This window comes from Schistocerca serialis, chromosome 5, assembly GCF_023864345.2.
Source record: "Schistocerca serialis cubense isolate TAMUIC-IGC-003099 chromosome 5, iqSchSeri2.2, whole genome shotgun sequence".
In the NCBI taxonomy this organism is placed as follows: Eukaryota; Metazoa; Arthropoda; class Insecta; order Orthoptera; family Acrididae; genus Schistocerca; species Schistocerca serialis.
This window is the reverse complement of record NC_064642.1, coordinates 219,530,086-219,556,150: the sequence shown is the minus strand read 5'-3', so window position 1 is coordinate 219,556,150 and position 26,065 is coordinate 219,530,086. Positions and strand designations below refer to the sequence as shown.

Here is a 26,065-nt window from a genome sequence, read left to right as displayed (position 1 = left end):
AGTAAGTCCATTCAGAGTTAATTTTCAGGGGTCATGCGAATGAGTGGAGTAACCGCAAAATTGTTCTAGTCGAAGCGCATTTTTAAGTTCCTGTTGCTAAGCGCCGTACCTGTTCAACATTTTGGAGCAGCAGGAGGGCATACAATAGACTTCTGTTTGTCCCTTTCAACGTACCAACTGTATGTAACTGAATAATCGTTATGAATGCCTCACCATCCAGTTATTCAGCTTCAAGTGTGTGGAGGATGTCTGTAAATAAGGTAATGCCATAATTCTAATAGTGAATTTGAGGAATGGTAGTGAGTATATTGTGCAAATTACGTTCACGCTTTAGTTGTCGCTATTAAAATTGGAAAGTGACTGCACAGTTCTGCTTATTCAAGAACAGAGCTGTAGTCACACGTTAGAAAAAAAATAATTCTAAATGTTTTCCCTCCTCAGTATGTTAAGACAATTAGCCTTGGAGATTGCGGATTCGCTGGGAAAACAGAATGTTACTGCTAACTACGTGTTTGAGTGGGTGGAATCAAGAAATGCATTCAATGTGCTCTCGGATATTTATATGAAACTGATTAAGAGTCATTGCCATGTGAATGTTTTTCTTACTACTGTACATGTTCCCTACATAACTTGTACCATTACTATGTGATATATACAGCACAGATTTAATTTGCTACCTGACGTGTTTAAAAGGGATGAACTCATTTCAAAGTATGAGCCCTGCTTTAAGCACTATGATTCGGATGTGCGATGCCAGATTGATGGGCCACCATCAATTAAAATATGTTGTATTGGGTGTATTGCTTGAAAGATCAACAACAACAATAATAATAATAATAATAATAATAATAATAATAATAATAATGTCTGTTCCATAGCTGAGCAAGATGCTATTACTTCTTCAATGGCTTATTTCTTTACTTCATGTTTTCTGTAATGATGAGCATAGACAGTTCATATTTAAATATTCCTGGAAGATACTGGGATAATTGCAAGATTCCCAGCAACCATTGCATCGGCGAGGTCTTTCAAGAATTTGAAGTATACTAAAATACAGAAGAGTCGTTAACACATTTCTACTATGGAGTTCACTGGGATGATCGTCACACACTCTATACAGATATGATGACATCGCTTTGATCATTCGACAACACGGATACCATCACCCACGTCAAGGGGAAGGAGAAGATCTCATGGATGCATGGAATCTTCAAGTTTGCTGCTACTCAAGATTTGGAATTCTCCATCGACTCAAGAAGAAGAAGAAGAAGTGAAAATGGTGTCATTGTTATATCTGCTAATGAAAATGTAAAATTACTTTGAGAAATAAATGAAATTTTACTTCGTAATATTTGTATGATTTCTCTTCATCCTGTTCACGCTTTGATAGTACACAGTTTCATCCAGATACTATGTCTTTGGCTTTCCTAGATATAATTTTTACAGACATGTTTGCTATATTCCTTTGGTAGCAGACGTGGCCACGCAGCTTCTACTCCCATAACCCAATGCATACTGCACGATAGAGGTAATTCCATGCCGCGCGGGATTAGCCGAGCAGTCTAGGGCGCTGCAGTCATGGACTGTGTGGTTGATCCCGGCGGAGGTTCGAGTCCTCCCTTGGGCATGGGTGTGTGTGTTTGTCCTTAGGATAAAATGGCTCTGAGCACTATGGGACCTAACTTCTGAGGTCATCAGTCACCTAGAACTTAGAACTACTTAAACCTAACTAACCTAAGGACATCACTCACATTCACGCCCACGGCAGGATTCGAACCTGCGTCCGTAGCGGTCGCACGGCTCCAGACTGTAGCGCCTAGAACCGCTCGGCCACTCCGGCCGGCTGTCCTTAGGATAATTTAGGTTAAGTAGTGCGTAAGCTTAGGGACTGATGTTTTTTGTAGTTCCATGCAAGCATTCTATATATTTTGTCTTAAACTTCACGTCCTTCATAGCAATCATCTTCAGAAAAATGAATGACATTAATTTGTCCCTCTCTCTCTCTCTCTCTCTCTCTCTCTCTCTATATATATATATATATATATATATATATATATATATATATATATATATATATATATATATAATGCAGTAGGGGATAGGCTCGTTTTGTAAATAACAACAACAAAGACGTATGAAAACGAATTTTTTCGTTTATTCAGTTCACAAAGATACAGTATAGTTCTTGAGATTACAGCTCAGTTCTTGAGATTACAATTCAGTTCTTGATGTACAGTTCATTTCTTGAGGTACAATATAGTTCTTGAGTTACAGTATAGTTCTTCAGGTACAAACTGAATCTGCTATTCCAAAGCAGAGATACTTTTATCTTACAGTAATAGGTTGACAATTTTTTTTCCAGTAGCATTGGACGAGAATGTTTACAATTTTTCCAGAAATAATGCAGACATACTTCTACTACAACTAACTTTCACAGTCCCAGTATCATACATTTTACAATGTCTGCCCTGGTAGCTGAGTGGTCAGTGCGACAGAATGTCAATCCTAAGGGCCTGGGTTCGATTCCCGGCTGGGTCAGAGATTTTCTCTGCTCAGGGAATTGGTGTTGCGTTGCCCTAATCATCATCATTTCATCCCATTGACGCGCAAGTCACCAAAGTGGCGTCAAATCGAAAGACTTGCACCCGGCGAAGGGTCTACCCGACAGGAGGCTTTAGTCATACGACATTTAAATTTACCTTTTACAATTATTCTGGTGGACAGTGGACACTTAGAACCTAATTTTCGCAGTCCCAATAGCAAACGTTTTTACAATAATAGTTCTGATGGGCTGTGTACATTTAAAAAAATGGCTCTGAGCACTATGGGACTTAACTTCTGAGGTCATCAGTCCCCTAGGACTTAGAACTACTTAAACTTAACGAACCTAAGGACATCACACACATCCATGCCAGAGGCAGGATTCGAAGCTGCGACTATAGCGGTCGCGCGGTTCCAGACTGTAGCACCTAGAACCGTTCAGCCACATAGGCCGGCTGTGTACATTTAAAAACTAATCTCAATCAATCATCTAATCAATGGCTAACGGCAGGTGAAAATTTAAAAACTATTCTATTTACAAGACACACATGGTATATATATATATTTTCCTTGCTTCTTTTATCTTTTTTTCGACACATGGTGTGTGTATATACACACATACATAGTACACATAAATTAATAAATTTTACACTACACTACACTACACACACACACACACACACACACACACACACACACACAAACAAACACACACACAAAATTACTTACAATAGGATAAAAGGGTCATACTACTACTCAGCAGAGTCTCTCTCACTCTCTCTCTCTCTCTCTCTCTCTCTCTCTCCCTCTCACTCAATCAGAGCCCCCCCATCTCTTATGTTGTTACAAGTGAGTAGTGTGAGTATGGGACAGTTTCAATCCTGTCACCACAAGTGACCCTTTTACCATCATGAGGAAACAGGCCAATTTTAGACAGCAGCACAGTGTACATCTCATATCCTCTTGATCAAATACTAGTTTGCCGTACCATATGCGGTGGCTGCGATGCAGCACCGCAAACACCGCTACACGGTACCGCAAATAGTCTTCAATAGAGAGGGCCCTCAATGTCATATGATGCACATCCTTAGCCTGCCTGTGAATGGCACCTTACAATATGCGATACTCATACAGTTTTGATCTCAGTCCTACAAACTCCACAATTGACAATCCAGTCACCACGTCTTTCATAAGGCCAATAATGTTCTTATTCTGTGGAACAATACTGTAAGGATTATCAGCCGCGTGTGAGAACATGTAGAATTCATTACCATGGCATCTCATTACTTCACATGAACTGCAGTTCTTCACCCATTAGATGTAATCATATATTTATAATTTATGATCTGCAAAACGAGTTTTAGGAAACACTTAATGAAAGCAGTAAATGTGAAGTTTGGATAGGTCTAGCGTACACATAAATAGGTTTCATAAACTCTACTGCGGCCTTTGTCATCTCCACAGCAACCCACTTAAAATTTGGTCTGGCAATGCATTTTCTTACGCCATAACGTTCACCCCATTCGGTTCTATCAGAATCTCACGTTGTTCCCTCAAATTTTCCACTGTTTTGCTGAAAATGAATTATTCATTAATTTATAAAAATCTTTCTCAAAGTCACACATCATGGAGGCCCCCTGTCTCGTCTTTAGATCAATACACTCCTTCAGCCAGGGGGACTGTCTGAAGGAGATATCCCGGGTGATTCTAACCAGCTCCATTCCCAAGCTGAGACACTGCTGGAGATTATGATAACGAATAGTGTATCTCCACTTATTCTCCAGTGTTGTCATCTGTTTTGGGGTGGAGTCTCCTCATGGAATAGACGCTCTGGACACAGTGACAAATGGACATGCGCTTCATGCAGACTAATAGGGTATGTGAGTTCTGGGTCCACCACATACCACATACCCTACATCAGAGTCAGCTGCCATACTGCTCATGATTTTTCCACCTAATCCCTTGCATTCGTCTTTGGGCACCCATCGAAACTCAACAATCGGCAGTGGTTGTTGTACTGCGTCGCCTTATAAGTTATTTACAACCAAGTGTGAGTTAACGAGCATCGCACTCTCATTTAAATATATGGCCGAAAGAGTCAGCCTTCATGAATTGTGAAACGAACCCTGTTGTCCAGGACCGCGTGCCATAAAGGGCACAGATTCACCACGAGGTGGGGAAACTCACAGTCGTCCATTGTCTATTTAGGCCTATGCGCTGTAGGGTGCGAGTGAGACAGACAAGGACCTATGTCACAGGGAAAGCCAGTAGAAGGCTTTTGAGGCCAAGGAGATGTATCAGTGTTAAATATGGCGGACCTAAGATCGGCATAAAGGGAAACATTTATGAAAACTATTTAATTCTGTAGTAATGCAGGGAATCAAGCTACAGTATTTTTATTCTGCCTCCTCCATAAATTTTCATCGTGATACCAATAGAACTTGAATATTGGTAACATCTATAATAGTTTAGGATTTACTCTTAAAGTGAAATTAACATGTTTTGTAGCAAAGACCTGAATGCTAAAATCTGAACCCTTTGGTCGATCTTAACGATCAACATTTCATATAGAAGCGCGTCATTATAATGACAAACATTGTGAATTTCAACTCTGTAACTTTAATTGTTTAAAACATACAGTAAATTTAAATTATCAGTATTTTCAGTTAAGCATCAGATCATAATTTCCTCCACACAAAACGCATTGAATGATGACAGCATGACACCTTATTGAATCATTAGGTAATAGAATATTTGTTGTAAAGTTTAGTGCATAGTAGTTACTTTTGTTCTTTGTTTATTTATCAGAAAGCATATTCGTGCAAGGCTACTGGCGGTGACATTCAAGGTTAAGAAGGAAATTGTATTGGTTTTATGTAAAAGAATTTAACGTTTATTATGTAATGGATATTATTGTTAATTTATTTAGAACGTAAAAGTGGTCAAGCTTTGATCATTTAAGTATGTTAAAATGTAAAGTAATGCAGAATAAGCTGTAGCCAATCAGATGGACGTCTTCAGGAAAGGGAACTGCGCTAGGCAGTTGAGTGAAGATGTTCGGCGCGCGGGAAATGCCGTCGGAGATGGGCAGAGGGCAGTGCTGGTCGAGGCAGACACCAAAGGTTACAATTCGGATTGAGACGCGAAAACGGAGAGTCGGTCTTTAGGCAGCTAGGAAGTGATAAGTGATTTCGCTATGTGTGGTATCCGGGACTTAGTCTCCGAGCGGCGAGCAGCCGTGCGCCTGTTGTGAACTCTAACTTTTCGCATAGTTAATGAGATGGACTATTGGACTGGTAATTCGCGATGCGATTGTGAATAATCTTCCTGTGTCAAATAGATATGTGTTCGAGCGTAACAATAACTCTAAATACGACCACTTTCGCTATTAGTTTGCTTTTTGAATGAAAATTACTCTAACCAAGTCGCAACTGTGTGGCTTACATCAATTATGAGTCGTTAATTCAGTTCCTGATATTATTATTATCGTTATTATGTGTTATATTAACTTCGTATTTCGCAAACTTGCATCAGCTATACAATTTAACCAAAGGGTCACAAGTGTCTAATTTATGGCGTGTAAAACGACACGTGTGGTTCAACCCATAGACGAGTTTGAGCCAAGACATTTTCATGAAGGAGAACCACATGTGAGCCCGAACAACTTTGGGATGTTAGCTCACAAAGCACAGTATGTAACTCGAATCAAGAGATGTGTTGAACCTGTCATCCATCTGTGGGTTATTTTCCTTCACATGCCTATGGCCAAATTGGCAGAGTTCCCCAGGGATCCCTCGCTCAAAGAAAAGAGGCATGTCAGCATCGGACAATAGTTTGATGCTGCGCTTTGTTTTCTTGTGCATTGCATCCCAAGGCACTCAAGGTGCCATGTCGTAGAAGGTGGGATACAGAGAATTAGTGGTCATGCATAGCCTCCGGAATTTCTCGAAAACTTCCACAAGCAAGCGGCCATCTGTGTAACTGTGGCTATGTAAAGCCGCGTGTACTCTACTAAAGTGGAGATGTTGAATTCCCGCCTGACATTCACGGGATGCTCATACTCTGAATTCATGGCATCGCCTGTAAGGTTGCTCGAGAATGCAGTTATGTTAGGTAGACTGGTTCGCTCAGTTTTGCCATACTATACACATACTCGTATGGGAAAACCCCTTCCTAGTCACAAGTTGAAACTTCTCCTCATTAGGAAATGCAGCTCGAGTGATATCCATATCCTCCCAAGGTAGAGTTTCAATGAGTTTCTGGAATGGCGTCTGCATAAAATGTAACGTGTCAAGGAAGCGGAGCGTAATGAAATGTATTTCTTGACGCTCTTAGGTAGGGCACTGACCTGATATTTTCCTCAACCAAAATCAGCCAAGTCCTCAACTAGATAATGAGTGTCATACCAACTTCAATTATGGAAGAAAACTGGTAGTGCCCATATGATGAAGTGGTCTTTATGAGGAGTTTCTGCTTTTCTATCTAAGGGAGCACACAAATATGACCGTCATTCATGTTAATGTACAAATCTTCGTTCTCCTCCAATCTGGTCATGGGTATGTTGTCATTGTGAACCTTATCAACCTCCATGATAGTTTTTCGAGTCAGTAAGCAGCGGAACTGCAGGATTATCCCTGACATAAGCTTTGTAGCGGTTAAGGCTGAATTAGAGGACGATACAATTTGGTATGTGGCCGTATATGGTACATGTTTTTCTATAAAGGTGGTATATGAGGTCGTGGGGTCACCTTCACAGCGGGTCACAGGAGTGAGGAGGCATTCAAAGTCGGTGTACACTACAAAAAGACATCACTCCTAGTTGTGAGCATTTTTAAGCTTTATGAATTTGTTTTCCTCAGTAGGCATAACAACACGTACAGGATCCTCGGAAGTGCAATCTACTAGATGCTCTATCAGTAATTTGTCTGAGGGAAAGTAATTCGGGCACCTTAAGGTAATATGCTTTTTACACCTATCGTTATTCAGTTGAGAGAATAGGTGTTGGGACATGTCTTTGATCCAAACATTATAATAATTGCCTTAATCCATTTTTTTCTCATCAGAGAGTAAGAGCATGTCTACATACATCTTATGCTCACTGGTAAATTTTGAGAAATGGAGGAGCCGACGACTATACACTTCTCCTGCTCATCTGTCTTGCTTTTCTTCTCCAGGTCATAATTATGAACCGAAATTCAGGTATTCTGCACCTCAAATTTGGTATGTCCTGAATCTTGATGGGTAACTCGATACCATCACAGTTATAGCACTTTGTCAAGATGTGCACTCTGGATGTACCTTGTAATTTCTCTTGCAAACTATGATGGACCACGCAAAACAAGCCTCATCCTTTCTATTTTCGGCATTAATGCATGCCTGCTTATTAGCCATATTCTTAGTGATCTTGATATATCTAGACCTTCCTTTTACCAGATCATAGAAATGTGCATGGATGTCCAGGTGTAGTATTCAGCTGAATGCTTTAGCTGACCCTCTAACTTCCATCTCAGAAAACTGGGAAAATATAGCACTCGAGGTGGATTTACGAAACCATTCAGCAACTGACATGCTCCGTGTTATCACGTCTTCCCCTCCTCCCACCCCCTCCCCTGGGATAGTGAAGACTTGCCTCTTCAATGCCACAATCAACTTTGGGGGCAGGGAGTGCGGTAGTTGATGCAGAGCACCGCACTGCATTTAAAGGTGGAATAACGCAATCATCGACTTCTTTGAGAAGCTCCGTTTCCACAACAGGAAGGCACACTGTTAGAGACATGACAGAGTCATGGTACCCTCCTGCTGCATTCTCTATCCTTGTGAATGAGATTCACTCCTCAAAGGCGCATGCAATCACTGAATGTTCTAACTGCTGTATAGTGTCGCTGACCAGATGTCCTTCACTAAAAGGACGGGAGAGGGAACTGCCGCTAGTGATAGGATCATCTCTATTACTAATACTGTAACTACAACTAAGTGTAAAACTGCTTGCAGTGATGTATTGAGGGCTATGTGAGTATTGGAACAACAGGGGTATGAGCACAATGTACCGTTATCCAAGATGGCGGCTGGGACATCACAGACACACCATCTGTGACGACATCCAAGATGGCGGCCATGACGTCACAGGCACACCCCCATTGACATCATACAAGATGCCGGCCGTGACGTCACAGACACACCCACTGTGACATCATCCAAATTGGCTGATTTTGGTGGAAGTTTGAATTTTGGTGAGAAGAAGGGCTACCTCCACTAACCTAACCCCCCCCCCCCCCCAAATGGCCGAAAGTTCAAATTACAACATCATAATGCATCACACCCCTGTTATCTCTGCTAATCAAGCAAAATGAAGGGAAAAAAGGACTTGTCTTTATTATTTAACCAATTTCAAGCAGGTAAGAAAAGTGGTTCACTATACTTTCAACTACCTAGATTCAACTACTTATCAAGGTCCAGACCATCACCTCTTCCTAGGAACTGGCGCCGAGTTTGAATTCTAACTGTCAAGGAAGGTCACTTCTGCTTTCGCTATCAAGCTTAGAAAATTGTTGCAAACAAAGCTCACCACCACTAACCTAAGCCTCCAGGGTGCAACCTCTTCCTATTTATTTTGGAAGGGGGGGGGGCAATTTATTTAGAAATGGAGTGTATGTATCATATGTATCACAGGACACACACTCTGACATGCCCCACAGCATACAGACCTGCAAACTACTCCTACATAACTCACATATAAGACTCTACACACACACACACATGCTAGTTGTAAAACGTAAAAAATAACGCATTGCACAGCCTACAGACATGCAAACCACTCTTAAATAATGCAATGCATTTTCGTCCAGATAGCCAAACAACTCGTAAATTGTCAAAATAATAATCCATCTAAAACACCCTGCTTGCTAATCATCAACTGTCGAAATGATACACCAGCCTTTATTTAAAGAATTAGAGGTAGCACCACCACCCAGTGTATTCGCCACTGAGTCCAGAGCCCAACTTAGTCCATATCGATGCCACTAGAGGACGCTGTAGTGACGTCAGGTGATGATGCAAGCACCGTAATCTAAGATGGCGCCACCTAGTGGGTTCACCACTAGCTCCAGACCCCAACTGTCTTAGTACATTTCGTCGCCACCAGAGGATGCCTCCGTGACACCAGCTGATGATGCAAGTACAGTTATCCATGATGGTGGCAAACAGTCTGTTCTCCACAAGGTCTAGTACTCAGTACCACCAGCAGAGGACGCTGTCGTCCTTTTCATGACGTAAACCGAGATGGTGAGGGAAAATGGTGGGAAAATGACTCATCCTGGTCTCGGCTGCTGGGGAGATGGTTCAAATGGCTCTGAGCACTATGGGACTTAACTTCTGAGGTCATCAGTCCCCTAGAACTTATAACTACTTAAACATAACTAACCTGAGGACATCACACACATCCATGCCCGAGGCAGGATTTGAACCTGCGACCATAGCGCCTAGAACTGCTCGGCCACCACAGCCGGCTGTAGGGGAGAGTAAGGATGGAGTGCACTCTATTTTCAAACAACATATTGAAGGATGGAGTATATCTATCACACTCATACAAAACATCCACCCTGATGTGCCTTGGGTCATGTTGGACAGCCCACAGACGCAACCAACTCGTAATTTCAGTGCACAATAGCAAAATGCTCCTAAATAATTCTTCACACTGATGTGTAGACACGCTCAGCACTCGTAAACTGTCCAGATAGTGTATAGCAGGGCCTACGGAACCACTCACGAAATAATGCAATCAATGTGCGCAAGCACATCCACTGCCCCCTGTCCAGTAGAGTACTCAGGAGATAGCAATAAGCGACGCATCCATCAGATGTCAAACTGTGCACAACCCTCGCGCGGGTTCTATAAGCATGAGGTGGTGGTACCCCCATTTGTACGTAACACATGAGAAATTCCTATCTGCTAGACACTGATGATGACGCGATCGCATGTACAATCGATGCAGCCATCATCTGTCAAACCATGCACAGGCCCAACGCCAAGGTCCCGCAAGCATGAGATGGTGGCACCCCTATTCATACGTAACACCTGAGAAATTCCTATCCAAATAGATGTTCACCTACACACACGTGCTGACATGATCGGGCAGGAGTGCAACCGCGAGCTGCAGCTGAACGCAGGCCTAATTGTTTCTGTCACCAAGACTCTCCCTTCAACATAGTGCATGGGCACAGCAATGAAGCTGGTTCACTGCACGTTAATGACTGTAAGCGGTGATATCACACATCTCCGCTTCAATATTGCTATGTCCTAGTCCACTAGCGATCTTTTCAGCCGTGCCAACAAAGGCTTTTTTGTTTGTGGACACACTTTTCAGATGGGGTGGAATCGCTATCAAAGGTGTCAGCCTCAGCTCTCTCATATAATCTTTTTAGATCCTTATTGATACGTTTGTATTCTGTTTTAAAATAGTTTGTCCAAAAGTCAGAAATTCTACTTTTTTGCGTGAGTTTTGTTCATCATCTGGTAAATTTTCGCACGTGGACTTCATTTACGATACATGTTTTCGAATTGATACTACTTGAGCTAAGCTTTCATGTACGCTTCATAAACTACTGTGCCATTGTAAGTTCCCCAGCTCGGCGTTCTCTTTCACCTTCATTTTAACACAGTCTACAAAGTTTTTTGTCTAGCTGATTGTTCGTAACAGTAAATTCTGTATCTAATTTATTGGTTGCATCTGTCAACTACGTGTTCAAATTATTACCGTATGTATATTTTCGAATTCTTATAAAAGTGTCACGACTTTTTGGTACAAGGTACTGAGAGTTAGATCTAAATTCCTAAGGACAAAGGAACGTTAGTGATTTCTATACTCAAGTCTGCAGTATTCATTTGTTCTATGGTCGATACCTGTGAATAATGACTGTCAGATAAACGTACAGAATGTGCGTGTGTCTGTTCCATTCACTCAATATCGAGCTCGGAAAATTTCCTACGTCTGTTGCATACTTAGTTTAAAGAAATAAGATACGACAATTTTCTGCAGATATTTGAATACTACTTTAATTGCAATTTCCCAGAGAAAACAAAGACCATCACTAATAAAGAAACAGAATGCTTGGGGTCACAAAAGATATTAAAACTTCATCAGAAAAGATGAGGCTGTTGCACAGACTTAGCAAACTGGACAATGACAAATACGAAGAGTTCAAGGTAGACTAAAAATTACAAAACCACATACTGTAGAGTTGTCAAATCGGCTAAAAGAGCTTTTAATGAAAAAACAATTAGGTGATGTTCCAGCAAATGTAAGACTGTCTGGGGTATAGTAAATGAACAGACTGGTAGAAAGTTAAGGATAGAGGATAAAGGTTGGTTGGTTGGTTGGTTTGGGGAAGGAGACCAGACAGCGTTGTCATCGGTCTCATCGGATTAGGGAAGGATGGGGAAGGAAGTCGGCCGTGCCCTTTTCAGAGGAACCATCCCGGCATTTGCCTGGAGTGATTTAGGGAAATCACGGAAAACCTAAATCAGGATGGCCGGACGCGGGATTGAACCGTCGTCCTCCCAAATGCGAGTCCAGTGTCTAACCACTGCGCCACCTCGCTCGGTGATAGAGGATAAAATCACACTAAATATAGAAGGATAAAAGACTGAAAATGCACATAAAATTGCCAATAAATTCGACAGCTATTGTTTAGAAATTTCCACAAATCACCTAACCAATTCTTCAAATACTCTACACCCTCTCCCACAAGTCTCCTGACCAACTCCCCAAACACTGTATACTCTCTTCTCAAAAACAATACTCCTCTGAACTTCTTTTTCCTATCTCCTAGAACACTGTATGAAATTGAAGACATTATTAAAAAAAGTTGAAAAGATTTATTCTGCAGGGCATGATATGATATCCTGGTTCTTACTTCATAAGTGTTTAAATTACATCAGTGGACCCCTGTCAAATATCATAAATACCTCATTTCTGGAGTGAACAGTTCCAAACCAGCTAAAATTATACCTCTCTACAAAAAGGGAGAGAAAACGGACATATCAAACTATAGGCCAATTACTACACTATCTGCCTTCTCAAAAATATTTGAATACTGTATGTCAATTAGATTAGAAATATTTTTAAATTCTAACAACATAATCACATCTTCCCAATACAGATTTCGGAAAAATAGGTCCAAGTTTCGTTGACCATAAACAACCTGCTGTTGGTATATTTCTTGAGCAGTCGAAGGCATTTGACATGGTCGACCACAAGCTGCTTCTTGTGAAACTCCAGAAGTTTGGGATTAGAGGAGTAGCCCATAATTGGTTCCGTATGAAGCAATATGTAGAAATAAGAAAATCAAAAACAATGAGGCACTGCAGGTCAGACACACTACATACAACAAATGATGTCCCTCAGGGATCTGTTCTTGGCCCTGTTGTTTTCATATGTTCCTAAGTGATCTCCCAGAACATGTACCAAATGCCACCTCCTTTCCATACTCCGATGACACAAATATTCTGATAACCAGTGGAGGTGACACATTGTAGAATGCAGTCAATGAAACTACTTGTCAGTTACAATCTTTGGTTTGAAGCAAACAGACTACTTATAAATACTCAAAAAACTGTAAGTATGAAGTTCCACACTAGACACACAAGACCCCCTTCAATGCAGTTATAGTTATTGGCAAAGATGACATTACAAACAGGCAGGACACCAGATTTCTTGGACTTACCATCAGTAACACTCTAAACTGGAAACCACATATTAAGGCACTGTCACAGAAGCTTAATAAAATCTGTCATTTATTAAGATCATTAAAAGACACAGCCATTGTATATACCTTGAAGCTGGTGTACCATGCCCTGTTGGAGTCTGTCTTGAGATATGGCCTAATCTTCTAGGGAAATAGCTCTGAATCTCTCACAATTTTCAAGTCACAAAAACAAGTTGTAAGAGTAATGAAATGTAAAAAAGAACTGTTTCAACAGTTAAAAATCCTGTCACTGCCATGCCTCTATATAATGGAACTAGCTCGTTTTACAGTATGGCACTTGGAATCCCTACAGAGAAATGCAGACCACCACACATGACACCAGAAACAAACCCCAATTACAAATTATAGCTCACAACACAAAAGTATATGCTAATGGGGTTAAGTGTATGGTCATTAAAATATACAGACACTTCCCAACAGATATAAAAACAAGCAAAAAAAAAAAAATCCAAAAATAATGAGAATTAAATTAAAGGAATTGCTACTAAATCACTGTTTCTATTCCATACATAAATTTCTCGAAACAAAATTTTAATTATTCGTAATAAGCTGTTTATTCACTTGTAGGTATTTCTACTTAGCAAGATAATTTAATTATTGTATGTTATTTACATTCTGTATGTATCTCTTACATGAACTCTGCTATGTACCACCGCTGCCATCTCTCATCACACACCACCTTTTTTATATTTTGTCTATATGTCCTCTATGTATTTTGCTATGTGAGTTACTTATCGCTACTGTCATCTCTCATCATACACCGTCGTGACATAATTTTCAAATTGACTTGTCGTATATCATGATGTGCTTTGCTGTACAGGGCAACGGCCTTGCTGCAGTGGCTACACCAGTTCCCGTCAGATCACCGAAGTTAAGCACTGTCGGGCGTGGTCGGCACTTGGATGGGTGACCATCCGGACCGCCATGTGCTGTTGCCATTTTTCAAGGTGCACTCAGCCTCGTGATGCCAATTGAGGAGTTACTCGACTGAACAGTAGTGGCTCCGGTCAAAGAAAGCCATCCTAACGACCGGGAGAGCGGTGTGCTGACCACACGCCCCTCCTATCCGCATCCTCAGCCGAGGATGACATGGCGGTCAGATGGGCCTGATGGGCCACTTGTGGCCTGATGACGGAGTGCTCTTTGCTGTACAAAATGTATGTTCTAGAGGACTAACAAAAAATAAATAAATAGTTTCTATCCTAATAATTTTGAAAACAGAAATTTCCTACTGATGATTGTGAATTAACCTCATCGACTGTTGTATTGTATTGTATTGTATTGTATTTTATGGAACTGGGGACCTAGAAATGACGGAGAGGCTTCATCCCTGGCACAGCCCACAGTGGTACACAGTCCCACAACAGGCTACAGCAGTCCAGTCACCCCACCGCCACCCCACACTGATCCCAGGGTTATTCTGCAGTTTGGCCTCCAGTATTTGAGAATGGAAGGGAGACAGTTAGAATAGGAGATGGAAGTCATTGCCCATAATGTATGTACATACAATCATGCCACTCCTTAAAACTCATTAGCAGGAGAAGTTATAGCATTTCACTGAGTATGAACAGAGTCTTGAAATATGCTCACTATTTTTATATACTGTACTTAGCATATTTCGTGACAGTACCTCTTCCGTGAAATGTTTACAAGACGATATTTGACTTGGCTTCAGTCGTCTAGTGGAAGTATGATTCCACACAGTTTCGTCGGCTGCAGAAATGACCCGGTTCAATGCGTTTGCCTCATTTTTGGTGCTTCAAATACCATTTCTTCGAATGTGGTTTCTTCTTAAAGTTTATATAAAAAAAGTAGTAACATAATTCATTTTTTCCTGTTCACTAGCAAATATTTATAACAGCGACCTGCACATTGTTCTACCATCAACACACACCAAGTGTTCACTGTCGACTGACTATGGTCAAAGATGTCTCCAGCGTCAAAGACGTTTTACACAACACACAAGCTTCCACTTGTAATCAGTCTCTTTGATATTCTTCATCACATCTACTAATAGTAATCAATATGCTGTCACTCTCAAAAATATAAGTAAATTAGCATAAAATAAGGCAAATTACAATTTAAAAAAATTCTGATAAAAATATAAGAAAACATTTACAACTTCCCTCGTTAAATTTGGTATCGACAAATCCAGTAGAAAATAACACATTGTTGAAATATGCCAACTATTTTTATATACTGTATTTAGCATATTTTGTGACAGTACCTTTTCCGTGAAATGTTTACAAGACGATATTTGACTTGGCTTCAGTCGTCTAGTGGAAGTATGATTCCACACAGTTTCACCGGCTGCAGAAATGACCTGGTTCATAAATAACACATCTCCCAGATCCATGACAGTCTGTTGTATCTAGTGTTAGATGAATTCAAGGAAAAAGCAATAACTGTGAGTTACTTACTCTGTCTACCTCAGAATTCACACCAGTGGTGCTAGAGCTAGACCAATACCATAGAAACTGTACAGAATCCTGTATTATTTACAGTCAGTTATGGAAGAAAGTATTCAGCAATAGGTCATTGCAGAAATTGTACAACCCTCTACTAGCCTCTGGGCATCACCAATAGTGATTATTGATTATACCCAAGAAATCTATTAATGGCAAGAAGAATTATCGCCTGTGTGTGGATATGATGATGGTAAATGAAGTCGCCACCCTGATGTGTGTCATTTGCCTCATACTGGTGAGACTTTGGGTAGACTGAGAAACTGTAAATTCTTCACAACTTTAGATATAAAAGCAGGATATGATCAGATTCTGATTGCACTCCAAGACAGGCGAAAAACTGCCTTTGTATTGCCCTCTGGGCTGTACGAATTCTTGAGAATGACTTTTGGTATAAGAAACGTGCCTGCCACATTTCGAAAAATCTCAGACTTGTTGTTATGTGGGTTAAAGCCCAAGACATGTTGGTCTATTTAGATGACATCATTCTATTCTCTAGGACAACTGAGGAAAAGTTAAGCGATTAAGAAAAGTGCTGTGAAGGTTACAAGGCACTCACTTCAGTCTGAAACTGGAAAAATGCTTTTCTGCAGAATCACAGGTTCAGCATCTGGGACATTTTATTTGCTCTGCTGGAGTAACGTCTGATCCGTGGCAGATGGAAGAATAGGCAACTTTCCTGCACCCTCTAATATAATCAGTCCCTAATATTGATGTATTATTATTGTTGATTTGTAACTAAACCCTTAACAGAGTTGTTGAAGAAAGGACTAGCTTCTGAATAGACTGCAGAATGCAAAACTAATGTAACAGGTTAAAGATGTGTTAATTTATTTACCCTCACTGATACACCCTTTTATTCAGAAAGCATTTATATTGTCATGTCATGCTCAAGATAGTGCTATGGGTTGTATTCTGAGCTGGGCACAAGATGGCAATGAAAAACCGATTGACTAATCCTCTCACCAACGCATTGTATAATGCGGAAAAGAGCCTAAACAGTACTACTCTTTACATTCATTTGTTATTCATGACTCTACAAAGATGTTACAGTACTACTGTTTACATTCATTTGTTAGTCACGATTCTACAAAGATGTTACTTTTAACACATCTGTTAAGTGGCGCAAAACCAAGAAAGGAGGTCCAGCATAGCGCGGCACTGCTGGCATGGACCTGAGGCCTGTTCAACAATGGGACACTGGTGATGGTCCCCAGCGATGGTCACCGAAAGAGATACATTCGTTTGGACTGGGCTGTTCACACCGGTACATTATACTGCCTCACCAAGCCACTGTGACCCAGCAGTGACTCACTCTCACCACATGTGGTGGGGAAGGTCACTGTGTTTACAGCAATCACCACCAGGCATGCATGAGTTTGATTTGAAGTGTTCATGCTGGAACACTGATCACAGACACAGCACTGCAGATTCGCCAACCAAGTGAGACAGTGACGTGAAATATTCATTGTACATTATACTGTACACACTGTACCCATGAATTTAGGTGGTCCTGTTATTTGGGATGTGAAAATGATGACTGTAGCAACAAAGTGATGAAAACGAATGTGTGGCAAGAAATTATAACGTAGTTTGTGCCTGAAAGAGCATGGATAAGAAAAATAAAACTGGAAATTGTATGTTCTTTTTCCAAATTTAATACCTTATTTTTCGGACCATAAAAGGCTAGCAAAATTTAGTTGCTACCCCTGTATGAGTCCATTTCACTAACTAATCAGTTGGCTATACCTGCGGTGTCGGGCACCAGTGATCCGAGAGTGTTCACCAGTCACCGGTGACCATCACTGGTGACTGTCACCAGTGTCCCGATGCGAAACGGGCCTAAAATGGCATCGCTCTGCACAACAACGAATAAGTTACGCTTGGTGTTGGTACAATACATCAATGGAAACGGTTCATTCGTCATCGGTCTACTTGTCAGATTTCTCGTTTCTCCTCGTTATTGGCACATGCTGGCGCATACAGGAACATTGCTGTGAATCTTCCAACACACTGCTATGATGTGAAGTGAAAGAGGTGGGTATTGTTCCATTAAACAATGGTTTTACCTGGCAAGGTGATTATTTTCTGCCAGTTTCAGTTGACTGGTAGCACTTTAAGAGATATAGTAACATGATGTCGAACAAACGGTATGTGTCGTTAACACTTAATCGAGGTGAATGAGAAAGACAAACTCTCTGAGCGTGAAATTATGTTGCATTTCAAATGCAGTAAAACACAAAATTTATGGGACTTTAAGAAACAAGGATAAGATTTGAGACGAATGGATGTAAGGGAACAGGCAGATGAAAAGAAGGGTGAGGAAGACCAGAAATGAAGAAATTAACAAAATAGTGTGAGAATGGTTTGTAAGTGCACAGGCTAAGAACTTACCTTTATCTGGACCCATGTTGTAGAGTGAGGCTCTGAAAGTCACTAAAGAGCTTGGAATCATGGAGTTTAAGGCATCCGCAGGATGGCTGGAGAGTTTCAAAGCTAGGAAAAACATCGTGTGGAGTGAAGAGTTTGGGGAAGCTAAGGATGTACAGGAAAGTGTAGCGACAGAATGGAAGACAATGATTTCCAACTTAATTGTGAATTATGACCCAGAGAGTTTTGTGTAATCCGGAAACTTGTTCACGTTGGAAAATTATTTTAGTCCCAGACGATTCCATTTTGAGCAAGTTTTATTGTATTTCAAAAGCTGTTCATATGGCAGGAAGTTCAGAGTGATAATTGACCATACCAGCCTTTTATGGCTCCTGAATTTGAAAGACTCCACCAGTCATTTAGCTTGTTGGGCAGTGAAATTAAGCGAGTATGAACATGACATACACCATAAGCTGGGAAAACTTTATCAGGATGCACATGCCTCAAGTAATAGGGCCTGTGTAATATAAGCAGATGAGGTAATTATTGCAGGTACAAATCAGTATGGGGTGCCTTCCTGCACACATTGTGTCCCTTAGTGCCATCTGCTTTGTGCTTGACTAGGACATCCAAAACAGGGAGTTCACCATTCTCTTCCACATCCATGGCAAATTTGGTGCTGGGGTGCAGAGTGTTCAGACGTTGAAACGATTGAAGCCTTCCACACCCATGTGGCTATCAACAAATGTTCATCACCACATCTGAAGAAGCATGCTGGGTATCGGTGAAGCTTTTTCTAGAGCTTCTCTTCAATATATTCCATGAATATGTTTGCTACAACTAGTGATAGAGGATACTCTATGGCAACAACATCTGTTTGTTGATAAGAGACTGTAGATTTGTAAGAGGTTGGTCATTGTGGGGCTGGACTTCTCTCTGATCAGAATAAGGGAATCAGAGAGCAGCACTCTGGTCAAGAGAGAGACCTCATCAAAACTCTCCACAAAATCCTGGTAATGAGGGCTTCTAGCCAGCGGGTTGTGAGTGAAGGGGTGGACAATGATGTGAGTATAAAGGAGGTGTGATAAAGCAAAGATGCTCATTTGACTGTTATCACTCGCATATGGCAGCAAATATTATACTTCAAAAATGTCTGCACCCAGCTGGACATGAGAGAGGGCAATGCAGTCTAACTGTGTCTTTGTGGTCCCTACATGAGCAATGTTTATGATGGTCTTACATTTCTACATTCCTCAATTAATATTGATTCTGGAAACTTTGTATGTATGTGTTCACAAGCAACATTATAGCATAACTTGATTAAATGAGGGGTTGGTTTATAGGACACATCCTAAGGCACCAAGAATTAGTTAATTTGGTATTGAAGTGTGGGATAACATTTTTAGAAGGAAACTGAGGCTTACCTACAGTAAGCGGATTCCAATGTAAGTAAGATTTAGTGGTTATGCAGATATGAGGGGATATTCCCAAGAGAGACTAGGGTGGATAGCTGCATGAAACCAGTTAAAGCCTGATGAGTACTGTTGGCACAGAAACAGCAGCAGCATCTGCAGCTGGTTTGTCAGGGTGAAGAACTAACATTGGCATAATATTTTAATTCTTCTCAGATGTTCAAATCTTTGTTTGCTTTTTCAAAGATTTTCTCAGTGATACTTTGTCTAGAAGAAATTAGAATATTTTTAAAGACTTTCTCACTGTTCAAGCACCTTTGAAGCTAATGACACCTCAACAATATTCTTAGGGATTTTCTTAGCACATCTTTTGAAAATCATAATTTAGTTCATTCCTAGTGTGTCAATTTTCATTAGAATAATCTTTGTAGCTGGCAACTCTCATTGCAGCATGTTGTGGCTGCAAACTGCATTTCTGAGCACTCAACAACCATGATAGAAATCATGTCCAAATCACTTTTCAGATTGAGTGTGAGGATGGCTCTACTCTCCTTCACTACATGAAGCCTGTTAACAATTCTTATTTTCTAAAAGTGGGAAATGCCTGCAACAGTGTATAAAAACATTAACTTTCTTTACCAGTATGGTTACCTAGACATAAGGATAGGAATTATAAGCAAGGACAATTTGTGGTCTACTCCAGTATGATAACGGATGGTTGCCTTTGGACTTCAAGCTCTGCACTACTGTAAACAGTTTTTGGCAACTTCATAATTTTACTTCCTGCACCAATATGATAAGTAAATTCTGCATTGCCATCCTACTCTCATGCCGCTGCAGGTGATGTCTATACTCCATACAGCAACAGAAGAGCTCTGACAGCTGACGCAGCTGTGGCGCATGTGCTTCGTGCATCCACAACAGCCAATCAGATCATGATCTTTTGTTTACGTTACCGTGACAATGCCCCAGTGTTGCCGTAGTGCTGCCACATGCTACATTCAGGTATGTGTGGATACATGTGCATTCTGCTACTTCTGTGAGTTTCTTGCAGTGTGTGTAAGTGAAAAATATTACATGTAACATTTGTGTAGTTTGCTTTACCTTGTTAACGTTGAAAATTTGATTGTGTGGAACCATATTCATGTTAATTTTTTTTAAAGATGTTACCACCATTTGATGGCAATAATTTTTATTTTATTGATTATACGATCCAGAGTTTGGCCATAGGCCATTTTCAAGCACAGTAACTTATTTATATGTCAAAAGATATCAGACTGGTATGAAATACAGTGAAATCTGAACCGCATAACAATAAAATAAAAATTATGCAGCCAAATGGCTGCAACATCAGAAAATATTTGTGTGTGTGTTCGTGTAAGGTGACAAACACTGGTAGTACATGTGAAAAAATACTCCATCAAGGAAGACAGACACTGGTCAGCAGAATGCTGCCCATACAGGAATGCTGCAATGAATGACACGGCATTGTTAGGTTCTGAAGGAGTGTGAGTGTTGCCGCAGGCCAAAGGGTGGGACGGGAAGGTCTGTCACCCTGTTCTCCCTGCTGCTGGCTCGCTGCCTGTCTGTGTCAAATAGTAGCAAGAGTACTGCCAGCTGTCAGAGCTCTTCTCTCAGTGTAAGGAGTATAGTACAGAACAGGGCAAGTGTAAATCTATGATTGTGTGTAAAATTTGACAGTACACACTGCATATACTGGAAACAAGATACCAGTTTTCAGTAATGTGTAGGATTAACACTTGCTGGCTGATGTCTTGATGGAAGAGTTTTCACTCTTTATTTTGTGAAATAAAATTTCATGCAAAAACATTGAATGGAAGCAACAAGGAAATTTATTTCATTAAAACGTTTGTACATGCATTGTAATTTAAAACTTCCTTTATTATTTCTTTTCTATCTTTTACATTAATCTACTTGAATTTTTTATAATATATACAAAAAAAAGTTACAAAGTGCTTTTAATTTTTTTATAAATTTATCCAGCCTTCTTCACAGTATATGGATCTTTTCATACTTTAGATTTAAGTGTAGATTAGCCACATCATGCCATATCTCTATACCTATGTTTCATCAACTTTAGCAATGGGCCCTGATTTAAACAATTTGTCTGTTTTCATGTGAAATATGAATATATGGTGTCCATTCTGGAAGTTATCAAAATGAATGTTCTTTAAGATCAGTAGCTATGAAGGAAATTGAAGTGACTTCAGCAGAATTCCTGGAAAACAAAAATAAAGTTTTTCACATTTTTACAAAGATGGTATTTCAGAGTAGAATTCAGTCATTTGTTGAAAATTATTTGCAACTGATAACTGAATTCTATACATAAATTTATACTATAACTGCTGAAAAATAACAGCTATGACTAAAATAATAAAGTTGGAACTGCATGAGACCTTCTAAATGCTAGAAAAAGAGTAAAGAAGAATGTGTAATAAAACTGCTCACTAATCACAAACACATTTTTCATTTTATTTGGACATAAAGAGGAGACAGCTATTTGAACTTCTATATTCTTGACCTTAACTTACAACAATTTTGGGTTTGTGTGGCAATACTATTGTGTGCAGTATAGTGGATCATTAACTTATATGATAAATTAATGCATTATCAATTCTTAGGAAAAAGGCGTAATTTGGTAATTCAGTTTGGCAGGCAGTAGGATAATCAAAAGGTCTTGAGTCAGTCTGTGCTTGACATTAAGGATTCACTTCCTGGAAAAAGTTAAATAGCATGTCTGCATAGTGGTTTGAATTATGTGACGAACTGGATTTTCATATGCTTTTGGAAGGGTTAGTTCTCATGTTAGAGCAAATGCACAGTAAATGTATGGTCCTTATAGGTCTGCAGGGAATATATGTGTGTGCAAAATATCTGAACAGACACATGATTAGATCAGCACAAACATACATCAGTATGTTGTTCTTCTGAAGACAGAAGTCAGAAGCAAAAGTAACATCTGTTATGATCGAGATAGTCTAATGAGGCCACCTCTGGCGCTACTGTTCACAACATATGTAAATGATCTTGCAGATAACTGATGTATTTCTGTATTTGTTAGCCTTGTGGCATCATTAGCAACTTACTACAAAATGCAGTGACACATTCAGATGATCACTGCATGATGTGAGGACTGTTAGCCTACCCTCAGTGCCAAAAAGTAATGTAATGCACATAAATAGATGGAAGTATCTGTATTAATAACATTTAAGTATCTGTATTAATAACATTTCATTGCACAATAGGTGATCAGTCATAATACACAAGTATCTACAAGTTTGTATGCAAAGATTTCATGTGGAATGAACACACAGATATAGCTACTGGGAAGGCAAATGCCAATCTTATTTATTGGAAGGATTATAAGGAAGAGTAATTCATGCACCTAAGACATTTCTTAAAAAACCGTCTCATAATTGCATTATTAGAGAAATTCTGGACCACACAGAAGGGTACTGATGATTTCTCTCTCCAAGAACCAACAGTGAAAAGAATAGAAAAGGGGTACAATGATATAGGTGAATTATGTTTTCCAATGTCGTACCCACAGGCGGGGAGTGCACAGTTTCTCTGGAAAACTGCAAGTGGCTGAAACAGCTGAGTGGATGGCATCCAATCTTACACAAATAAAAGAGAACACACAAGAGGAATTCAAGCATGAAGCTCAGAATCATTAACAATATACAAACAAAATCTGAATAGCAAACCAAGTGAAATAACTGAGAATAAGCATATTACTGTGTGCAAATAGTAATGTCAGCAACCAAAAAGCTTTGGATACATCAACACAACTGGCTGATGAATGAGCGTGCACTTTTCTAGTGGTCTATGCCACCCAAAAGTCTTGTTAACAGACCTGTGTGTGGCCATGACATCATAAATCTCTGAAGAGCCAATGCTGGTACATCCATCTGTATATCAGTGTCCAAATGCAATGAAGATACTAAATTATTCTCCACTTTAATAGGGTTGGAAGTGACCAGACCTATGTTTTAGCTACTGGGGCAATGGGGAGCATTGTTCCCTGGCAGTGACTCCAACAGCATCTCAATTTCCAAAGTTTCCATCCCTTTGGCATCTTATTCATTTTCTGTCTAGTTCAGTTGAGGCTGTAGTTGCTGCTGAGGCACTGAGACTGTTAGTGATTGTAGCATTGGAGGAAGTGACTCAAATTCCATGAGTTGCCAGATGTGTGCTGGTTCAGTCATCAACTGCTGCCACAGCTGGTAGTAATGGCATGGTGATACATGTTTGAAAGAGCTTGGTGTTGTCTTGCCGGAAAATGGAACCAATTACTCCACAGAACCACGGAGTGCCACTTCGGTAAGCAAACAAATCAGAGCTGACCAGGATGTCATTTCTTGCAAGTTCTAGTTTCTTCAGCTTCTCAATGAAATGTCCCAAGTCCATTATGTATGTATCAGTCTCTCAAACATGCAGCTGGAGTAAAGAGGCCAAGTGTTTTGCAAGTTTATACATTGGTGAACCAGAAACACTAACAGTCAGTCTTAATGGAACATTATTCTTACAGATCTTTCATAATCCATACAGCTGAGGTGTTGGTCTTAATGGAACATTATTCTTATGGTTCTTTGGTAATCCATACAGCTGAGGTGGTAGGGCTTCTGTGTTCTGGAGGGTCCTCTTTATGTCTGCTGAGAGGCCTTGATCAACTGATTCTTATCTAGTACTAAGTGCAGATCCGCTACATCAGATCTGCACTTAGTTTTTGGTGCACATTGGATCTAATAGGTACTGGTTCTTCTGCTTGTAATCTTCAGTTTTCATTATGATGGTCACATTTTTCCTTATCCAAGAAGATCGAAGAGTGTCTTAGATCAGCAAAGGAGAAAAGAAACCCACTTGCAATGTCAGGAATATACTCCATACCATGTAAAGGTGAAAAAGTCTATGTTGGAATGACTGGGTGATAAGTCAACTCTAGAATCACTGAACATGAGTGGCATTGCTGGTTGGGCCAGGATGAAAAATCAGTCGTGGCAGAGCACACTCTGTGGAAGACCAACCACATAGTAAAATTTGTGAACATAGAAGTTCTTGGTGTAGAAAAGAGTTGTCACACCTGCTTATTCAGGGAAGATATAGAAATGCACAAACATGACAATAATTTCAACAAGCAAGAAGAAAGCCTCAAGTTGAACAGATGCTGAATTCCCATGTTGCAGCAAATGATCGTTGCAGGTAGCAAGGGGAGAACCTCTGCAGTAATTACCACAGAAAAGCTCTTGGGCACTGGTGTGCCATATACAGAGTGTCTCACCTAACTCTGCTTCCTCAAATATCTCTGGAACAACAATAGATATTCAAAAATGGTTTCCGCCAGCATGAATGTATGGCAGGGGCTTAGGAAACCAAATACTATGGGAAATTTTAAAATGTAAACAAATACTATTTTTAACACAAACTTGTGTATTTTTACATAGACACCCCCTATTATTTTGTATGCTATCAATAGCATGAAAAATTACAAACATAATGGTGTTGGTTGCATCGCAATACATCAGTTATATCCTGAAAAATTCTGAAGCGAAGTTAACGCTTGAAATAAATGAAACGCACAGCTAGCGCACGTCCTGAGACTCAAGCTGCCACTATTTGTGATGTGATTGATGTAATATGTCAGTGGAGTGTTAATGTATGGTGTAGTATTATGCGTTTTCTTGTGGCTTGTTACATTTGCCATCATCTGGTCGATATGGAGGCATTCAGTAATGAAGAAAAACTAGATATTATTTTAATTTATGACTAATGTCACAGAAATGCAACTGCAGCTGTGACACTGTATGCTGAATGCTACTCAGACCAACAGTGTCCATTGTGTTGAACCATTGGCAACATCTGCAAGACACTCAGGTATACAGGAAGCTGGGTTCCCACAAAACGTTGACATACAGTGCCAGTGACTGGATTTGCTGTTCTGGCTGGTGTAGTGCACAATCCTCAGGTGGGTGTATGAGAAATTGCTCGAGGTGTAGGGATAAGCCACAGTAGTGTGTGCAGAATCTTGCAACAGCATCAGTTTCATCCGTTCCATATCTCACTGCACCAAGAACTGTACAGGAATGACTTTGAATCCCACATTGCATTCTGTCATTTTTCACTTCAGCATTTTCAAGGCACTCCAGTATTCCTAAGCAATACATTGTTTATGGATGAGGCTTCATTTACAAATCATGGTAATGTGAATCTGTGGAACATGCACTACTGGTCCATGCAAAATCCCCACTGGATTCGCCAAGTTGCTCATCAGCGACAGTGGAGAGTCAATATGCATCATTTCTTCAACACACACTAGCACTCCTCATGGACGATCTAGGATTGGAAACTTGTCTATCATTGTGGTTCCAACAAGATGGATGTTCTGCACACAATGAAAAAGTTGCCAGAGATGTTCTAGATGCGACATATCCAATTAGGTGGATCATCCAAGGAGGTACTGTGTAGGCAGTCCCCCTGACTTGACATCATTAGA

At 40.2% G+C, this 26,065-nt stretch overlaps 1 protein-coding gene and 1 pseudogene across 7 annotated transcripts in view; one reads left to right on the top strand and one right to left on the bottom strand.

Annotated features, from left to right (window-relative positions):
* The first annotated feature begins 14,124 nt into the window (after positions 1-14,124).
* LOC126482675 (5S ribosomal RNA) lies at positions 14,125-14,242 on the top strand (annotated as a pseudogene).
* A 7,190-nt stretch (positions 14,243-21,432) lies between these two features.
* Positions 21,433-26,065, bottom strand: part of LOC126482327 (uncharacterized) — a 463,601-nt gene continuing 458,968 nt past the window's right edge. For 6 of the 7 annotated variants that reach the window (XM_050106380.1, XM_050106385.1, XM_050106386.1 and 3 more), the window contains one exon: positions 21,433-21,790. In XM_050106380.1, the coding sequence (XP_049962337.1) occupies positions 21,756-21,790 (35 nt within the window). In that variant the 3' untranslated portion in view covers positions 21,433-21,755. Of the gene's footprint in view, positions 24,791-26,065 lie in introns of all 7 variants that reach the window. The other variant, XR_007587631.1, reaches the window with a different exon arrangement.